The sequence below is a fragment of the Asparagus officinalis genome, chromosome 8, assembly GCF_001876935.1.
Source record: "Asparagus officinalis chromosome 8, Aspof.V1, whole genome shotgun sequence".
NCBI lineage: Eukaryota > Viridiplantae > Streptophyta > Magnoliopsida > Asparagales > Asparagaceae > Asparagus > Asparagus officinalis.
In genome coordinates this window covers 122,321,517-122,343,002 of record NC_033801.1, presented here as the reverse complement: position 1 = coordinate 122,343,002, position 21,486 = coordinate 122,321,517, and the positions used below count along the sequence as shown (strand labels likewise).

Below are 21,486 nucleotides of genomic sequence, written 5' to 3'. Positions count from 1 at the left end.
CTTCGGTAGTAGTTCACCAAGCCCAGAAATGATCGCAGCTCTGTTACCTTGGTAGGAGGCTTCCACTCTAGTATGGCTCGCACCTTAGCTTGATCCATGCGAATTTTGCCTCCTCTAATGATGTAGCCTAAGAAGACCACTTCCTCCTGTGCGAACGAGCATTTTTCTCTCTTCACATAGAGTTCATTACTTCTAAACGCCTGGAATACCTGCCTTAAGTGTTCCACATGCTCGTCCATGGTTTGGCTATAAATCATAATGTCGTCCAAGTAGACCACCACAAAATGGTCTAGGAAAGGCTCCAATACTTTGTTCATCATGGTGCAGAATGTAGCTGGGGCATTGGTGAGACCGAACGGCATAAAAAGGCTCCAATACTTTGTTCATCATGGTGCAGAATGTAGCTGGGGCATTGGTGAGACCGAACGGCATAACTAGGAATTCATAAGAGCCATATCTGGTCACACATGTCGTCTTTGATTCATCTCCTTTAGCAATCCGCACTTGATAGTATCCCGAGTGCAAGTCAAGCTTAGTGAAGTACCTTGTCTGCCCCAATCTGTCGAATAAGTCCGCAATCAGAGGAATAAGATACTTGTTCTTCATCGTGATCTTGTTTATAGCCCGGTCGTCAATGTATAGCCGCAATGACCCATCGTGCTTCTTCTGGAACAATACAGGGACACCATATGGAGCCTTAGACGGACAAATGTATCCGGCGTTCAACAATTCCTTCAGTTATTTTCGAAGTTCCTCCAACTCCGGTGGTGCCATGCGATAAGGACCCATGGCTGGGGGATGAGATCCTGACTCGAGCTCGATCTTGTGATCCACCTCTCTCCTAGGTGGGAGCTTATTTGGCATCTTTGTGGGCATTATGTCATGATAGTCCTCCAAGACACTTCATATTTTCTCAGGCACATCTTCTCCCTAGTGTGAGTCTTCCTCCACCTTAACTGTAGTAATAAAAGTTGGCTCATGTCGACGGACGCCCTTGGACACTTGTAAGGCCGAGAGCATTTTAGAAGTCATACTCTCACGCTTGATCGGAACTGTGCACGCCTTGCCCTCTAGGATGCACATTATGTTGGTGTATGGAACCAACACGGTCTTCACCTTGTCCAAAAGTTCCAAGCCAAGTACTATGTCAAAGTCGTCCATAGTCATGATGGTCAAGTCTTCTTGGCCGCACCATTCTCCGATGCTTACATCTATCTTCTGAGCCACGCCAGCGATGAGAGTGAGACTTGAATTGGCAGCTTTGCTGACACCCCCTCCCTTGGTGATCTTAAGATTCAACCTACTAGCAACATTGCGAGAAACCAAGAGATGAGAAGCACCGGTATCCAGAAGGGCCTTGAAGGTTTTACCGAAAATGGTTGTCTCGATGAACATCGCCCCCCGAGATCTTGCATCCACTTTTGCCTTGATTGCATTAAGGAGACGAAGTGAGTTGATTCGGGTCTCCTCATTTTGCTTCTCCTCTTCCTTCTGAACTAGGGTCGCAAGATTGGTCCTCTTGGGATAGTCCATAGCCTTCTGTGGACCCTAACTTCTTTGAACGGTCATCTCCTTTAGAGTTGTCATAGGACTTACCCTTCTCATACGTTGACTTAGGTGGGAACTCTTTGGATGGTTTATCCTTATCCCCCACCTTTAGTAGGCGTATCCTTTTTATCCTTTGGCTTGGACAAGTTGTTCACCTTCTTGAACTCGATCAGCGACTCGACTACTTGCATTGCTTGGGCCAGAGTCTGAACGCCACGCCTTTGTAACTCCATCTTGGCCCATCTTGCGAGGCCATGCATGAACGAGAATAGAGAGTCCTTCTCACCCATGCCCGAGATCTCCAGCAGCAACTCTGAAAATTCTTTCACGTAATCACGAATTGTATCTTTTTGAGTAAGGCGACAGAGTTTACCTCGGGTCTCGTCCTCAGCATTCTCTGGGTAGAATTGCCGCTTTAGATCTGCCTTGAATTCTTCCCAAGTAGTAATGGAGCAAGTACCCTTTTTCATATCCTCACATCGTCTACGCTACCACAACTTAGCGATATCTTCGAGATAGAGAGGTATGGCTTGGAGCTTGGCTGCATCATCCCTATATCCGGCAACATTGAAGTATACTTCCATGTTCCATAGGAAGTTATCAATCTCCCGAGTACCCCTAGCTCCTTTATATGGCTTCGGTTTAGGAGTATCTTTAGCCATGAAAGGTTATGAAATCATACCTCGAGTTGCCAAGATAGCGTTATATTGGTTGAACTTTTCTCTAAATTCAGTCATCTCCTTCAGGAACATTTCTTCTTGGCTCCGTAAGAATGCACACTCCTCACCTACGGATGTGATCCCTTGTTGGAGTATGTTGACAGCGGTATTCAAGGCTGACTACATCTCCTCCCGAAGTTCGTCTCCCACAGACTCTAACTTCTCGATGCGCTCGTCGAAAGCCTCCATCTTATCCGCCACGGTAAGCTCTACCTTAGCCAACCATGACTCCAACGTCGTCATGATGTCCTGAGATTTATCCCTACGTTGCCTTGGAACATCCTTCGGATCCACCACACCAAGTACTTCGGAACGAAGGTAGAAGCTCAACATTATCACTTCCGAACCTTGGCTCTGATACCAAATGTCACGGGCTGATTTTTTCACCACAAACTTCACTGTAGGCTGTCTAAAAATCACAATAGATAGTTGATCCCCCATCAAACACCAATGATGGAAGTTACAAGCTGACGACTTCCAGAAGGCTACAATTTGAGGACTTTCACGTATAAGGTTACAATCTGACGACCTTCACAACAACTAATGAATGCCCCAATTCAACAGCCTTCATAATCAACATCGGGAGTTACAATCTGATGACTCTCATATTTTCAAAGAGCCAAGACGAAGGTTACAAGAGGACGATCTGTGCAAAGCTCTAGCAAAAGAGACTACATATTTTCAAAGAGCCAAGACGAAGGTTACAAGAGGACGATCTGTGCAAAGCTCTAGCAAAAGAGACTACAAATTGACGGTCTCTTCATATTAGAATGCAGATATCTCTCAAACCGTAAGGAATTTGGCGAAACGGAGGAAACGAAGCCTTCGGCTTGGTTTGGATGGCTCCATCTCGTCGAGATAGCCGATTTTCATATATAATTCGTCCAATTCCGACGTACGGTTTGAAAGTTATGACCTGTTCTTCGTAGCAAGTTATGTTCTGAAGTCCGTCTGCAAGACTGGACTTCGTCAGAACATTGGACTTAGCCTGAACCTCGCCAAGCCCGCCTAAGGTTCGCCTCTGCATTACAGAGTCAAAGCGCACATGCTCAACTCTGCGTTTTCAACATCAAAACACAGAGTTAATCGCTAAAACAGCACAACTGTGCGTTTTCAGCCTTTAAACGAACTGTGCGTTTTCAGCCTAAAACAGGCTCAACTCTGCGTTTTCAACATCAAAACGCAGAGTTAATCTCTAAAACAGCACGAATTGTGCGTTTTCAGCCTAAAACAGGCTCAACTCTGCGTTTTCAACATCAAAACGCAGAGTTAATCTCTAAAACAACACTAGCTATGCGTTTTCAGCCTTTAAACAGGCCCAACTCTGCGTTTTCAGCCTAAAACGCAGAGTTCATCTCTAAAACGCATGCGGCCTGTGCGTTTCGACTCCCAGCGAACGCCCAACTCTGCGTCTCATCTTTAAGACACAGAGTTAAGGTCCGAACGCAAAGCGGCCCTTGCGTTTTCAACTCCCAACAAGCGCCCAACTCTGCGTCTCATCAATAAGATGCAGAGTTAAGGCCCAGAACGCTGTTTTCAGCGTTTTGACTCGTTCAAAACACTAACAGAACGGTTTCAAAACCGTTTTCCCCACGATTTAGGGAGCTGTTTAAGAGGGGGTGGTTACACCCCACTCAGCCCATTGAGGAGCAAATTAAGAGGGTAGTTACCACCCTTAATCCCCTATAAATAGTGGGAAACTCAACTGAGTTCGGGCTTGGATCCTTTTCTTTGGGAGGGAGCAAAGGAGAGATCTTCGGTTAACTTTGGAGGGGAATTGTTGGCGTTTTGGAGACCAGCAACAGGAACCTTTTCCTTGGCTTATTAACCGAACTTTCGGTTTAAATCAACTCTTTCATAGAGATAAACTCGCTCTGAGTTATCAACTCGTTAAGAGTTATTTTTAAGACTTTTTTTCAAGAGTTTCAAACTCGATCAGAGTTCAAAACTTGCTCTGCAAGTTCTTCTAAAACTCATTCAGAGTTATCAACTCGTTAAGAGTTATTTTCAAACTTGCCACGCAAGTTCTCCACAGCGTCAAATCGTGAGGAGAAGACCACGTTCCAGTGAATCAAGACGTGCGGATCGTCAACGAGAAGCAAACTCAACGCGAGCATTCGAGGGAGGCATTTCATCGCCACCGTGAAGAACCCAGAATTAAATAAAGGGGAGAATCAAATTCATTCTCCTCTCTTTTGTAATCGGAATCCAAATTGTAATTGATTTTGAGAGAATACAAGTTAATTTTTCTTTCATTGTCTTTTTACTACAAATTTCCAACAAACAAAAGATGGCGACTCCGCTGGGGATTCTGAAAAGTCATTTTTAGGTGCAATCCGACGTTCATCTCACTGGAACGACCGTTGAAACTCTGATTATCGAGTTTGATCAAGCCAAGTACGAGGAGGCCATCTCCTCCGGATCCCTTAGCCCCAAGGCTATGCGCAAGATCCACAAAGTTTTCGAGGAGACTAAAGCCCCAGTTGTAGCCAACTCATCTAAAGACTATCTCCCATGGGGGTTGCACTGTTCATACAGTCCCCTCTTGTAGCCAACTCATCTAAAGACTATCTCCCATGGGGGTTGCACTGTTCATACAGTCCCCTCCCTAAAGAAGAAGACTCGATTTTGGCACAACGCCAAAAAAGCCGATCCTCCAATCAACGCGAACTCCGCGTTTGCGAGCCTCAACATGAGCTCTGCATAAGCCAAGCTAAACGCAACCCTCAGGTGTGTGTTTCCCAGATAGAACGCAGCTTTCAGAGGCGTGTTCTAACATCAAAACGCAGACCTCAAAACTGCGTCCTAGAACCAAAACGCAACTCTCAGGAGTGCGTTCCAACATTTAAACGTAGACATCAAACCTGTGTTGATCTGGCATTTAAACGCAGACCTCAAAACTGCATTGATTTGGCAGAACGCAACTCTCAGGAGTGCGTTTCAGAACCTAAATGCAACTCTCAGGAGTGCGTTCCAATATTTAAACGCAGACATCAAACCTGCGTTGATCTGGCTGAACGCAACTCTCAAGAGTGCGTCCCAGATCCTGAACGCAACTCTCAAGAGTGCGTCCCAGAACCAAAACGCAACTCTCAGGAGTACGTTTCACAAACTGAATGCAACTCTCAGGAGTACGTTTCAGAATTCGAACGCAGATCGCAAGACTGCGTTTCACTAGCAAAACGCAGACTTTGGTCTTGCGTTAATCAAGCTAAGCACGACCCTCATGTTCCTTCTTTGGAACACGATGTGATTCGTCGTGTTCAAAATGATCAACATGTATTTAAAATTCATGTTTACCAAAAACCAGTCCCATCCTTTAACGGACAGGGGGTTCCATCTTTACCCTCACGCTCCGTGAGAGGTTCATCCCAAGTCTCTGACTTGCGGGAATTGCTGTCGATGTTCAACCGACCGACGAATGTCGTTTTGCTCAATAATCAACGACATCCTCACAGGAAGAAGATGGTTGGTAGAGGGAGATCATCAACCCTTAGTTCTGACGAGTCAGAGACAGATCGTTCTCCAAGCGTCAGAGAAATCACTAACGAGTTTGAAGGAATCTACCAACGTACTCGGACTCGAACAGGAGCCATTCCCCCTGTCAACTATCGGAGTTTAGCCAGAGGAACTAATTCCGATGACGAACACTCAGCCATTGCGGAGTCCCAATCGTCAAGCTCTTTCGTTGGGCATGAGAGCTTCGCCCACATGGCAGAACATTCTGAAGATCTTTCAAAGAGGGTTGATGAACAGGAGGCCATGCTCAAATCACAGCAGGAGGCCATCAATGAACTCATGGCCATGTTGACTCAAATCGTCGCAGACAAGGCCAAATCTCAGGAGACAGATTCGCCGATTAGGCAAGAATCTTCCTGGAGAAGAAAAGCATCTTCATCCCGACCTCACACAAGCAAAGGGAAGGGAAAAGTGGTTGATGATGCGGCTTCTGACCAAGAAGCCCACAGCCTGGAATCTTCCTCTGAGGAAGGAAGAGAGACTGAGAACGAGCAGAATCTTCAGTCTGCCAAAATAGAAGAATATGGGATGCAGCCCCTTATCCTCCAAAGTTCGAGGTCCCGACGCTACAAACTTTTGACGGCGCGGGATCACCAAACCAACATATTTATCATTTCAAGTCACAGACTGGAAATGTAATATCAAACAATGCCATACTGGCTCGATTGTTCATTGGCACCCTCAAGGGAATTACATTTGAATGGTTCAGGAAACTGCCTGCGGGCTGTATCCAAAAGTGGGCGGATCTAGAGAGACTCTTCCTGTTAAGATTCTTTGAAGAGGATACATAAGTCTCTATTCATACCCTTCTCGCCACTAAGCAGAAGAAGAGGGAGTCCGTCAAAGCCTTCGTCAAAAGGTTCCGAACCATGGATCTTCGGTGTTCGTCAGGTATGACACAATCTACTTTAGTAGAGACCTGTCAACACAACTTGCAAACCGACCTCCTAGCCCGAATAGGAGTTGCAGAATGCCGTTCTTGGAGACAACTAATCTCTCAAGGCGAGCACGCTCAAAAAATCATTGCCAGGATCAAAGCTAAAGAACGAAGTAGGCAGGATCAGCCCGAGCAATTAGACCAAGCCCAATCTTCTCCTGAGCAACTGGACCAGGCTTACTCTTCCCAGTCAGAAGGGAAAGATACTACGGCCACTGAAGTCCATCCTCTTCAGTAGGATGACGGGTCCAACAACTATCACGTTAACAGTTACCTCTGATAGTCAAACTCATCAGATAATAGCCTACCTGGTGATGTGACTCTATTCTGACTTCATGGATAGTGCCTCACTAGGTGATGTGCCCTGTCTATCTCTTTTTCTTCCCCTGCTAAGCCTTAATCAAGACTGGGGGTTGGTTACTTAGAATCCATTGGATTAAGAGTAACGAATCTTTCACATCGTCAAGTTAACATTACACTTCTGACGATCATAATCCCCACAGAGTATGCATTCAATTTGCATCACTCCCAATTTATCACGTTAACAATACACCTCTGACAAAACTCACTTATCAATCCTCGTCAATAGGATGCTAAGTCCTTAAAGTTGCCCCAATCGTAACACAAATTCTTGTCACGTTAACAATACACCTCTGACAAAACCCACTTATCAATCCTCATCAATAGGATGATAAGTCCCCAAAGTTGCTCAAATCGCAACACAAATTCTTGTCACGTTAACAATACACCTCTGACAACCCACTTATCAATCTCCTCGTCAATAGGATGATAAGTCCCCAAAGTTGCTCCAATCGCAACACAAATCCTGTCAAGTTAACCTCTGGCAACCCACTTATCAATCCTCGTCAATAGGATGATAAGTCCTCAAAGTTGCTCCAATCGCAACACAATTCTTGTCACGTTAACAATACACCTCTGACAACCCACTTATCAATCCTCGTCAATAGGATGATAAGTCCCCAAAGTTGCTCCAATCGCAACACAAATCTTGTCACGTTAACAATACACATCTGACAACCCACTTACCAATCCTCGTCAATAGGATGATAAGTCCCCAAAGTTGCTCAATTCGCAACACAAATTCTTGTCACGTTAACAATACACCTCTGATAACCCACTTATCAATCATCGTCAATAGGATGATAAGTCCCCAAAGTTGCTCCAATCGCAACACAAATCTTGTCACGTTAACAATACACCTCTGACAACCCACTTACCAATCCTCGTCAATAGGATGATAAGTCCCCAAAGTTGCTCAAATCGCAACACAAATTATTGTCACGTTAACAATACACCTCTGACAACCCACTTATCAATCCTCGTCAATAGGATGATAAGTCCCCAAAGTTGCTCCAATCGCAACACAAATCTTGTCACGTTAACAATACACCTCTGACAAAATCCACTTATCGACTCTCTTCAATGGAGCAATAGGTCCACAAACCCGTCAAGTTAACACCACATCTCTGACAATCAAATCAACTTATCGACTCTCTTCAATAGAGCGATAGGTCCATAAAATACTGTTATGTTAACATAACACCTCTAACAGTCAACCTCCCCCCTAATGAACTTGTTAATTCTTTCTCAACAAGAATAGCAAGTTTTCATTATAAAATCCCCAGTAGATTAAAGATTTTCTGGAATTATCCTAGTGATAGTGACAATGTCTAACACATGTTGCCGGGTAGCCTATTCCCGTAATAATAGCAAAGCTTACGTATTCAATATCGTAGCAGGTCGTTATTAATAACGCCAAAATCCATGCCTTACACGCATGGGGAATTTTATCCTGAATCCTAAGTAGGGATAAGTCAATGTCTAACACACGTTGCCGGTTAGTCTTTTACCGTGAAAAGGACATCAAAATCCATGCCTCACACGCATGGGGGACTTTATCTCGATCCCTAAACAGAGATAAGCCTACGCCTAACACGCGTTGCCGGTTAGTCTTTTCCCGTCAAAATGACAAAGTCTATGTATTCAAAATCATAGCATCAAGTCTAAGAGGATTCATTCTCTTAGCACAATGTTACATGTGGAACGGACTTAGACAATCCACATGCTAGCCCGACGCAAACGGTAGTCGGTAAAGGCTTATCAAATCCGTTGATGGCTAAGCGTTTGCCAAAAATCCTACGCACGGATGTGAGTCGATACTTAAAACAGATGCGCCAAAGACAAGTCTCAAAGACTTAGTCAAAAATGCACGGAAGCCACTTCCATGTCTCAAGTCAAAACGTTAAGATCAGACCCGCGATGCAAAAACCGAACGCCGAGGTCATATACGTGTTCCAAATTCAACATGCAAGGGTGAAACCCGCATCTCAAGTTCAAAATGCAGGGTCCACCCCCATATTCCAGAAGCAGGATTATGACGCATACATTCACACAGGTCCTGCGTGGAAAATCCCTTCAACCAAGCTGCCTTCGAAGCGAGTGCAGAGAACAGCTCCTTTGTGACAAGAAATCAACAGCTCCAAGATCAGAGTTGAGATCCAAAGTATTCCGAAAATTCGTCCCAGTCAACCGCGAACTTTCGAAAACTTTGGAGGGGGTTCTGTAGGCTGTCTAAAAATCACAATAGATAGTTGATCCCCCATCAAACACCAATGATGGAAGTTACAATGATGGAAGTTACAACTTGACGACTTCCAGAAGGCTACAATTTGACGACCTTCACAACAACTAATGAAGGCCCCAATTCAACAGCCTTCACAATCAACATCGGGAGTTACAATCTGATGACTCTTATATTTTCAAAGAGCCAAGACGAAGGTTACAAGAGGACGATCTGTGCAAAGCTCTAGCAAAAGAGACTACAAATTGACGGTCTCTTCATATTAGAATGCAGATATCTCTCAAACCGTAAGGAATTTGGCAAAACGGAGGAAGCGAACCAAAGCCTTCGGCTTGGTTCGGATGGCCCCGTCTCGTCGAGATAGCCGATTTTCATATATAATTCGTCTAATTCCGACTTACGGTTTGAAAGGTATGACCTGTTCTTCGTAGCAAGTTATGTTCTGAAGTCCGTCTGCAAGACTGGACTTCGTCAGAACATTGGACATAGCCTGAAGCTCGCCAAGCCCGCCTAAGGTTCGCCTCTGCATTACAGAGTCAAAGCGCACATGCTCAACTCTGCGTTTTCAACATCAAAACGCAGAGTTAATCTCTAAAACAACACAACTGTGCGTTTTCAGCCTTTAAACAGGCTCAACTCTGCGTTTTCAATCTAGAAACGCAGAGTTAATCTCTAAAACAGCACAAACTGTGCGTTTTCAGCCTCTAAAACGCATGCGGCCTGTGCGTTTCGACTCCCAGCGAACGCCCAACTCTGCGTCTCATCTTTAAGACGCAGAGTTAAGGTCCGAACGCAAGCGGCCCTTGCGTTTTCAACTCCCAACAAGCGCCCAACTCTGCGTCTCATCAATAAGATGCAGAGTTAAGGCCCAGAACGCTGTTTTCAGCGTTTTGACTCGTTCAAAACACTAACAGAACGGTTTCAAAACCGTTTTCCCCACTATTTCGGGAGCTGTTTAAGAGGGGGTGGTTACACCCCACTCAGCCCATGGAGGAGCTAATTAAGGGGGCAGTTACCACCCCTAAATCCCCTATAAATAGTGGGAAACTCAACTGAGTTCGGGCTCTCCTTTTTGGCTGGCTTTTGGCTCTGGGCTCTGGGATCCTTCTTTTTGGGCAGCTTGGAGTTTTGGAGACCAGCAACAGGAACCTTTTCCTTGGCTTATTAACCGAACTTTCGGTTTAAATCAACTCTTTCATAGAGATAAACTCGCTCTGAGTTATCAACTCGTTAAGAGTTATTTTTAAGACTCTTTTTCAAGAGTTTCAAACTTGATCAGAGTTCAAAACTTGCTCTGCAAGTTCTTCTAAAACTCATTCAGAGTTATCAACTCGTTAAGAGTTATTTTCAAACTTGCCACGCAAGTTCTCCACAGCGTCAAATCGTGAGGAGAAGACCACGTTCCAGTGAATCAAGACGTGCAGATCGTCAACGAGAAGCAAACTCGACGCGAGCATTCGAGGGAGGCATCTCATCACCACCGTGAAGAACCAGAATTAAATAAAGGGGTGAATCAAATTCATTCTCCTCTCTTTTGTAATCGGAATCCAAATTGTAATTGATTTTGAGAGAATACAAGTCAATTTTTCTTTCATTGTCTTTTTACTGCAAATTTCCAACAAACATTCACTGCGGCACTTAGTCACTCTTTCCCTCACTAGAATGGCTAAGTCAGCCTAATCCCTCAAACACTCACTCAAGAGAAGGGAAGAGAACACTCAAGAGTGGAAGTGGAAGCTCTTATTGCTTTATTACTTAGCAACTCTTGGTTGATACAAATGGAATGCTTAGCCCCTTATTTATAGGCAAAACTAGCTTACAATAGATGTCTATGATTAGCCTTCTAGATTGTTCTTACAACCAATGGTGAGGATTGAGTCTCTAGACACTTCTCCTAAAATATCTCCCTAGATATTTACATGAGACTTTTCTAGAAGCTTCTAGATACAAGATATTTATCATACCTTTATTATCCAAGAAAACTCTAGAAAACCCTAGGATCTTTATGGACCAAACCATGAATAAGTGACTCCAAATGCACCCAGTTGAGTCAAAATGGGGCGGTTCGTGACATGCACGCGTGCGTGTTATGCAAAACCCACCCAATACAAAACCCAAAACACTACTCGAAGCCCAATAAGAGGTGTTTCAATATAAACCCCTTACTATTCATCTCAATTTCCAATGTGAGACTATTCACAAAGGCAAGATTGCCTTTTCATGAACAACATAGCCAACAAAATCTGATGTGATAAGTTTTTTACATTTCACCTTCATATATACTTTTAATCATACTTCCTTTAAAAGCACGAGTTCAGAAAATCTTTTTTAGACAAATATACTCCTTTATAGTTTGAACTACCTTATCTATAATCAAATTCTAATTTTCAATGGTCAATATTACCCTTCACTATTTTGAATATTTTATTTATATCTTAATCTATCCTAATCATAATCATATCTTATCCTAATCCTATGTGAACCATGTTTAGCTTAACAATTTAAAAAAACTAATATTAATAAAATATATAAAACATAAAAATGATATTAGTTTGTTAAGATAAAGAAATTACAAGTAGATAACATATTATAATACATGAAGTATTGCAAAAAAACCATAAAAAGTTTTAAAATTGCAGAAAAGAAGCTGAAAAGTTCAAAATTATAAAACTCATCCAAATGTCTCAAAACTTAAAATAAAAAACATGAAATTAAAAAATTAACATCAGTTTGCAAAGAATTTAAAATTTACAATTAACACCTCAATGTCTCAAAAATTATAGAAACACCCTCAAAAGTTTAAATTACAGACAAGCACATTAAAATTTTAAAATTTTAAAACTTACAAACAACACAGATGAATTCAAGAGATTACCATGATACACCTAAAATTTTTGACATTTAAATTTAAATTTTTTAATTAACACCCTCAATATCTCAAAAATTATAGAAACACATTCAAAAGTTCAAATTATAAAAAACCACCCTAAAATTCTAAAATTTGTAAATAAAATAAGATGAATTCAAGATATTACCCTTAGACACCTAAAAAATTAAAATTTGCCAAAATTAACCTAAAAATTTTAAAAAAAACTCCTTCAAAATTTAAAAATCGTAAAAAAAACTCTAAATTTTCAAAATTTTTAACTAGCACACATCAAATTCGTCGATTGGTAGACCGCTGAAATTTAATATTTTTCAAAATTAATCTATAGTTTTAATAATTGTAAAAGACACCCTTAAAATTTTAGAGTTACAAGAAATATACTAACATTTAAAAAATTACCACCAACACATGAAACATAGAATTTATAACTACCAAACTTAAAAATAAATTTTTAAAAAACTCTTTTAAAATTTTAAAAATTATAAACCACACCCTCAAAATTCAAAACCACAAAAATGGGCTAAAATTTTAAAACTTGGCAAAGAAAAGTGTAATTGTTTGGTATTTTTCATATATATATATATATATATATCTAATTTAGGGATTTACTATCCATTTTCAGCATCTAAGAATAGTCTAAGTTGATACTGGTAAACAAAAACAATAAGAATTGATTAAAAACATCCGGTTAATGGATAAAATTTTTAAAAATATTATAGATTAAAAATTATCGGCACTATATAAATTAAAGTAATTTCATATAATTTTAGTAATAAGTTGGGGTAGCCAAAATACATTCGTAACATTAATTGATAGATGTTTAAATCCATAGAAATGATAAAACACTATAATATTATACCTTAGCATTAATTGATTTTAATTTAGAAACTTTAATCTTTGACGTTAATAATATTTATAGGGTAAAAGAATACAAGGAATTACATATGGAGAAACTATTAGAATATTTAGAGATAACTTTAAAAGAATTGAGTTATTTCCATTGCAAATGGGAAAGTGATGGAAATAAATCTAAAATTCAGAAAACGTCAATGAATCACTTGAATTGGCATTAACATAAGACATATCTATTAATGAAGCACTGAATGAGTTACATTAAAAAATAATTTAATAACTTTATCCTAATCAAAGAAAAAATCTCCATGGAAGACATAAGAAAAATTAGTAAGTATTCATAAATTCCATACTGTGTTCTTCAAATTAAATATTAATATTATAATCTAAGAGAAATTGGTAATGAATAATGCAGGTATTTAGTTTAGATCTTTATGGAAAATGACAGGGATAGAGCAAAGGTAATATTATTGAAATAACAGAAATTCTTATTGGATGCACATCAGAAGAATTCATTTTAGAGGAAAATAAAGAGATAGCTTCTAATTTATTTAAGTAATAAATTAGGAACACAAAGAATTTTATATATATGAAATTAATATTTATTCTCATTGAAATAGAAAAAAAATCAAAGTCTATATTTTGAGCAGTTTGTGTTGAACATCATAAGTACATTTGACTTCTTTGTAAAGTTAAATGAGATGATAAAAAATTAACGAGCCTAGGAAAGATAATAGCATAAAAAATACAAAATTAGCCTGATGTCACAATTGATGTAGATGATGAAGACAATACTCTAGAATTGTCTGAGAAATGATAAATGATAAACCTGAAGAAGGATTGATCTTAACTCAATAAAAAATAAAATAGAAGAAATAAAAACAATATTTTATGAATATTTTATAGAATAGTTTAATTATTTTGAGTGAAATTAGGAATATTTAGAATGGAGTTTCATGAATTTTTTTCAGTACTTTTATATTCTTATGTGGATGTTTTTATCATATAAAAGTATATTAGAGTTAGCATTAATCTTTAATTTATATTTTTTTATGAAGTCTATCAATGATTAGAAATAAACTTCATATTCTCTTTTGCATCATTTTAACATACTTTAAATCAATCATTTTGCCATATTGGTTTTAAATATTCACCTTCCTTGTATAACACTATTTTAATATTTTTCACTTTGCAATGCTATACTTCCTCAAATAAAGTTTAGTTTCATATCGGTCAAAAATAATATAAAAATTCAAATTATTTTTAAATTATATTTGTTTTTTGTCAATTCAAATATCAACATGAAAATTTAAATTGGGTGTATCCCATTTAAACAAACATAAAAAAATAATCAGGATGTAAGAGTTTAAAGAAAAAAGTGAGCACAAACTGTCAAAAATACTTAATCATGGTATTAAATCACGTGCATTGCACGTGTGTAAAAACTAGTTAAACAAACATTGGAAGTGATAAAATCAAGTCATTTTTTCACACTTTCAATCAAACAAACACCTCGTGTATCCCAAAAAAATCTAATATTTGGAAAGTTGTAATTTCTTGAATCTATGATACGATTATACAAATCACGGTGCCAAACAGCCCCTTAAAAATGCCTGCGGATTCTAAATTTATACGCATATTCCTTAATGGACCACCTCACCTGCCGTCATCATCCACATCTCACCCGAGGACGGCCAGTAGTAACCGCATAATAGATCTCTATGCGGGCAGTCTCAGTATTAGGTAGAAGAAACTGATACCGTTACCCCATTTCCTAATTCCACGTCATCGACGTGCTACAGTTACAGAGCGTGCATCTACTTAAGCAGCGTAAACTTAAAATGACCCAGTGGAAATCCATCTACAGACGTGCACGTCGATTCGTACACGTGGCGTATCTCAATTCGTTCCGCTCGCCGTCTTCATCCGATCCGTCCGTTTCCTCCATCGGACGGCCAGCAGATTAAACTCCAGGCTCGGAGGTAACGATACGGGGCGGTGACGAGAAAGCTCACTCTCTGCAGCTTAAAATCCCATTTCGATCTCGTTTTCACAGTGAAATCCAATCTGTTTCTTCGATCTGGTCGCCATGGCGATCGCCAAGTCTCCGCGTCTCGCCGCCGCCGCCGCTGCGGTTCTTGCCCTAGTCTCGATCGCAGTTGCAGAGGTCTACTTCGAGGAGAAGTTCGATGGTATAGATTCGATCATCTCTCTATAATTGCTTGTTGATTTGTAACTGCATTTGATCTTAATTGATCCGATCTATCTCTCGAATGTGCGATCTGTACTTTGATCATCGCTTCCATGATCCAAGCTGTTTCATAATTGTAATTAGGATATTGATAGATTATTTGGATAACTGGATCAGTTATCTCAAGATTTACACATTCTTGATTTTTTTTGGGTTTTATTGTCTGGATCTGTTCAATTTTCTAAGAAATGGCTTACCAGCAGATTACTTGATCCCATGTGTATTTTAGTTTGCTAATTGTTTTTCCCCCGGATTTACTCTAGGGTTTAGGGTTTATGAATTACCGTTTAGTAAATTGTTATTTGTAATGCGTATCAAATTGTGCAGTTTTTTTTAATTGGGGAAATTTCCCTCTCTAATTGGATCTGGTGTGGGTTTGGAGTGATTGTCCGAATCTACATCAGTTTCCAATATAATGACTTAGTTTATTGCTTGGTTTTTGTATGCTCTGTTCATTATTTGTTTGTTTACTTTGGGGTTTAGGGTTAAAAATGCGCTACTGCAGTAAAATGTATGAGTTTTTACGGTATCTTGTGTAATTAAGTCTTAAGAAGGGATCTCATAAGAACAAATTTTTTAAACAGACCCATTTCAATTTTTAATTTTCAAAACCGACTCTTTTTTTTTTTATTTACCAAAACCGACCCGATTTTATGATTAGCAGATTAATCACCTTCCTAAATAGTCGGGGTTGGCAACCCCGACTATTTAGGACGGTGTTAAACCCTAATTAGAAGCATTAAACCCTAAAAATTAATGTCCTAAATAGTCGGGGTTGCCAACCCCGACTATTTAGGAAGGTGATTAGTCTGCTAATCACAAAATCGGGTCGGTTTTGATAAATAAAAAAAAAAAGAGTCGGTTTTGAAAATAAAAAGTTGGAATGGGTCTGTTTAAAAAATTTGTTCATCTCATAATCATGGTTGATTATTCTTGCTGGTTTCTTAAAAATGATTTCTTATTTGTTTTAAGATAAACTTATTCAGTTAACTAGTTTAAAGTTGTTTTCATTAAAGATGCACCTGGGTGAATAGCTTAGTTTCATTCACCGTTATGGTAAACAGTTTTATACCATCTGACCGTGCCCAGCCCAACAATTTGACATGCCAATTGTAAAATTTCATTATTAACGTGTATGTTACTTAAATGAAAATTTTCCTCAATATATTTCATGAATAGTTGCTTGTTGTCTGGAGATCCTTCTCCGGTAACCCTCCCCCTGAACTATCTGTCTCAGAACCAGATTTTTGTCTTACCCGACTTCCGATAAGATCAGGTTGTTGTCTAGAGATCAATACATGCTGGTAGACTGGTAGTGCCTTCTTCTTCTTTTTTTTCTGAAGTTTAGGAATATACATATTTAATACTGGTGAAGCTTGGTTTCTAATAGTGAATAGTTTGATTCTAGAATTTTTAGCATTGATGGATGGTACGAATTTGATACTGAAAATCAACCTACAATTTCTGACAACAGTCAAACCTAGATCCACTATGAAATTTTTTGCAGCATTTCAGTTTCTGTGATCTAATAGTTGCTCATTCACTTTGAGTAAACTTGAAGCTATGAACATCTTGTATGGCACTAGTCGGATTGCAAGTCGGTTAGCTCAAGGAATCTTTTATTTTGGATGTGCATTTTTCTTCCCAAGGCCAAGTGATTGTTGTGGTCACCCTGTATCAAAACAGTCTTAGGACTGGCAACTGTTGCACTTAGTTTTCTGTACCACAGTCTTGCATTGTTATTTTTGTCCTGTAATTGATTCATTTTTAATGTTCGTTTTTCTAACTGGTTGGGTTCATGCTGCAGATGGTTGGGAGAGCAGGTGGGTAAAATCCGACTGGAAGAAGGATGAGAACATGGCGGGTGAGTGGAACCATACATCTGGGAAATGGAATGGGAACCCGGAAGATAAAGGTAATTGAAATGTTGTATTATTCTGTCAAAATTTGTAAGCAAAATTCAATTCTGTGCAGCCATAATGTCAGTGTTGTTTTGAAATATAGTCAATTTTGCTCACTAAGGATGATTTAACTGTTTAAATTTGATGCAGGCATCCAAACCAGTGAAGATTATAGGTTCTATGCTATCTCTGCACAGTTCCCTGAGTTCAGCAACAAAGATAAGACATTGGTATTCCAATTTTTAGTGAAACACGAACAAAAACTAGATTGTGGTGGAGGCTACATGAAGCTACTTAGTGGTGATGTGGATCAAAAGAAGTTTGGTGGGGATACCCCTTACAGGTAAAAACTTAATTGAAAACTTCTAATTATTATACATATGTGTTTTCATTGTTTCTTATTAGAATTATTTTTGTACTTTGTGCTTGCAGTATAATGTTTGGACCAGACATCTGTGGATACAGTACCAAGAAGGTCCATGCTATTCTTTCTCGTGATGGGAAGAATCATTTGATTAAGAAGGATGTTCCATGTGAGACTGACCAGCTGAGTCACGTATACACTTTCATTCTCCGTCCGGATGCTACATACAGCATTCTTATTGACAATGTTGAGAAGCAATCTGGAAGCGTCTATGATGAGTGGGATATTCTTCCACCTAAGAAAATTAAGGATCCCGAAGCCAAGAAAGTAAGTTGATGTATCTACTCACCTTTGCTTTCATCAATGTGCTTAATTATGTTCTTCTAACTACTAACATATCGACAACCTGTATCAGCCTGAAGACTGGGATGACAAGGAGTGGATTCCTGATCCAGAGGATAAGAAACCTGAGGTGTGTGCATGTCATTCTTCACATTTTCTTTTATTGGTTCTTAGTCTCTTTAGCTATTCTTTCTATGTGATGTTAGTTGGTAGTATTTTTATCGGATATGAAACCAGTCATGCAACTTATCGAGAAAACTATATACTTTGGCAAGAAACTAGTTCTTGCAATTCGGGTTCTGAACAATTAATTTCTGATTCATTTCTCTTCATTGTTTTGAGAAGATTCTCTTTAGTTTTTATCAAAATTAGTCTGAGTTTTTTTCCCTATAGGGGTACGATGACATTCCTAAGGAGATTACTGACCCTGAAGCCAAAAAGGTTAGCTTCTTATACTAAACAAATATCAGCTTTTCGTGACAATGAAAAAATGTTGACTCATTAAATGATATTTATTCTTGCAGCCGGAAGATTGGGATGATGAGGAAGATGGTGAATGGACCGCCCCAACCATTCCAAACCCTGAATACAAGGGACCCTGGAAAGCAAAGGTTAGATTAGAAAAAGCTATTCCTACCCAACGTTGGATATACTTCAATTTCATTGCAGAGCCCTTATTGTATCATTCACATGTTATCAGAGAATTAAGAACCCCAACTACAAGGGAAAATGGAAGGCACCAATGATTGACAACCCAGGTTACTAGATCATTCTTGAAACGTTTTATTTCTCCTTGTATCAAGTTTCCTTTCCAAGCAAATAACCTTCTACCTCTGCAGATTTCAAGGATGATCCTTACATCTACGCTTATGACCATCTGAAATATGTTGGCATTGAGCTATGGCAGGTGAGCTTAGACGCACTATATATATAAACTGGGTGGTGTTCGTCTTTTTTCATATGCTGACCTTCATTTTCTGTATTTCCCAGGTGAAATCAGGAACCTTGTTTGACAATGTTTTGATTTGTGATGACCCCGAATATGCAAAGAAGTTTGCTGAAGAAACATGGGGAAAGCAAAAGGATGTATGTGTCTTTTGGTACTAGCAATATTGCATTTGTATTTGACCGGTGAACTTAATTGTGGATTAAATTTTGCAGGCTGAGAAGGCAGCATTTGAGGAAGCTGAGAAAAAGGCAGAACCAGAGGTACTACAAATTCCTTCTTGTCTGTTTGCTGAATTTTTTTTGTTTAGTGATGCGATATAGTCAATGTTAGGACATATTTGAAAAGTTTAGGTAAAAATTTGTTGATTTTTATAGATTGCTTAGAGCAGACTTTTGACTTTCACAATATGCATTATTTGGGAATTCACTTCTATTATGTCTGCTGATTATATGAGTTCTAAGAGAATAATGCTGTTTGTATGAAAATAACTTTACCAGTTGGTTTGATTTACTTACAAGTTGATAGAAAGTCCTGCATCAGTATCTCTACTGTCAATAATACATGTGTTTCGGTGGAAGTAATATGTGTTTCGTTTTTGTCCAAGTACCTCTCTATATTGATTTTTGACCTTGATATGCTAAAGGAATTAATTTGTTTGTCTGATCAATTCATATTGCATGCTTATTTTGCTCTCTGGAGCATTCTGGACATCCTTTAACTCTTTTATCATTTAACAGGAAAAGGATGAGGATGATTCAGACATCGACGTAAGTTCCTTCCTAAGTTTTTTCTTAAACAACTAGTTTTTCAACAGCCATGTAATGCATATTCGAAAATGTCTTCTACAGCAAGATGAGGATGACAACGCCGAGGATGATGCTGGAGCCGGAGCTGAATCCGAAGTGGACGAGAAGGCAGATGATAGCGATGATGAAGACCGACATGTACAATTTCCCGTCCTTTCCCTTGTAAATATTTGAATGCAACGGTTTGTCTGTTCGCTTACGATTACGTTCTTAATCTCGTTGTAATTGCAGGACGAGCTTTAGAGAGAGGACAAACAAGGAGCATGGCGGTTATTTTTCTTTAGAGGAGATATATTTATTTGGGATTTATCACAATATTTTCCAGTGTCTTTGATGTTCCTGAGGGTGAAGGAAAAAAATGAACAGTTATACTAGTATTTAGTTTTGCCTGTGCTCGTCTCTAATTAGAGCCTGGACCACCTTAATTTTAGTGTTTTTAGGAGAAAGCATTTGTACCGGTTGTTGTGCCTGTTTAGCTTTTAGACCGGACTGTCTTCTCCTTTACTAATGCGAGTATAATTTCAGTGAGGAAATAATGAAAGCTTTCCTTCTCTCGTGGGAGTTCAAATGTTATACTGTCCGAGGATGTTCACGTGGGGGATGTTAGTTAATTGAGACATTTTCATGCGAAATGAGATAATTGTTAAAGCGGAATATTTTAGTGGGATAAATAGGAATAGGTTTGTGAAGCTAAATATGTAGATAAAATAACATGGGATAAATTTTTATAATTATGAAGTATATATTTATGCATTATGAGGATAATATAAATACTATTTATATATTTTAAACTTACTATTATTGATTGATAATCGTTTATGAGAATGTTATTTACTAATAACTTTTGATTAGACTATAAGATGTTGATAATTATTATTATAATATATGTTGTAGGTTTTTTATTTTTTAATTATTATTATAGTACAAGTCTATAAAAAAAGATTTTCACATTTTCCTTTCTTTTTTCCTCAAGATCTCTTTCTCTCATCTCTCAATTTTATTGTTTAATAAACTATGGGTTGACATAATCTTTACTTTTAAATTAATTAGATAATTATAAAATCTTTACTTTTAAATTAATTAGATAATTATAATATTTGATAAAAAAGAAAATATTATAGATGATTAAGAAGAGACGAGATCTGATTTGATGATATAATCTGATGATGATGATGATAATAATAGTAGGAAAGAAGTAAAGAAAAAAGAAATATTAAAAACATAAAAATAATAAAATAAATAGGAGTTCTAGTTTTTTTTACTAGCTAGTTCCAAACTAAAAGTGGGGATAATTTAAGAGACTAGCACTCTTATTTTTGTATTGAAAAATGAAAAAAGTGGGATAATTTTGTAGAATTATTTCAGTTCTAGTTTTGCTAGAATTCTAGTTGATTAACACTATAAAATTTTGTTATAATTTTAGTTTTAGTTGACTGACACTATAAAATTATCTCATAAATTATCCCCATAATGTTCTAGTTTTGAGTTCTATTTTATTACCCCCAGAATAGAATTTCTTTGTCTGGTCAAGTGTATATTTATGTCTCCATTTCCTTTAATCTTATATCTTCGTTTTCAAACATAGATCTCTCTCTCTCTCTCTTCGTTTTCAAGCATATAGATAGCCTTCTTGGTTTTCAAGCAAAAAAGATTAGTGTGTACATTGATAAGAGGAGGGGGAGGTGGGAGAGGAGGAGATGCAGAAGTTAGATTAATTAAAAGGTGGTAGTTTAGTCATATGCATAAAATTTGATTGTCTTAAAAGGAAATTTAAAGAAGATTTCAATTAGAGCTAAAATACTACATTAT

At 38.5% G+C, this 21,486-nt stretch overlaps 1 protein-coding gene across 1 annotated transcript; it reads left to right on the top strand.

Moving 5' to 3' along the window:
* On the top strand, positions 15,106-20,245 carry LOC109819799 (calreticulin-like). Its single transcript, XM_020385714.1, has 14 exons — positions 15,106-15,256; positions 17,123-17,230; positions 17,367-17,559; positions 17,649-17,907; positions 17,996-18,052; positions 18,316-18,363; positions 18,447-18,533; positions 18,623-18,680; positions 18,762-18,829; positions 18,913-19,008; positions 19,084-19,131; positions 19,609-19,638; positions 19,720-19,815; positions 19,909-20,245. The coding sequence occupies exons 1-14, from the start codon at positions 15,154-15,156 to the stop codon at positions 19,918-19,920; spliced, it is 1,263 nt and encodes a 420-aa protein (XP_020241303.1). The 5' UTR covers positions 15,106-15,153; the 3' UTR covers positions 19,921-20,245.

Coding starts and splice junctions, on each gene's coding strand:
- LOC109819799 (XM_020385714.1), top strand. CDS start 15,154: ATGGCGATCGCCAAGTCTCCGCGTCTCGCCGCCGCCGCCGCTGCGGTT. Junction 17,560..17,648: donor GGTGGGGATACCCCTTACAG/GTAAAAACTTAA, acceptor TTGTGCTTGCAG/TATAATGTTTGGACCAGACA. Junction 19,132..19,608: donor AGAAAAAGGCAGAACCAGAG/GTACTACAAATT, acceptor ATCATTTAACAG/GAAAAGGATGAGGATGATTC.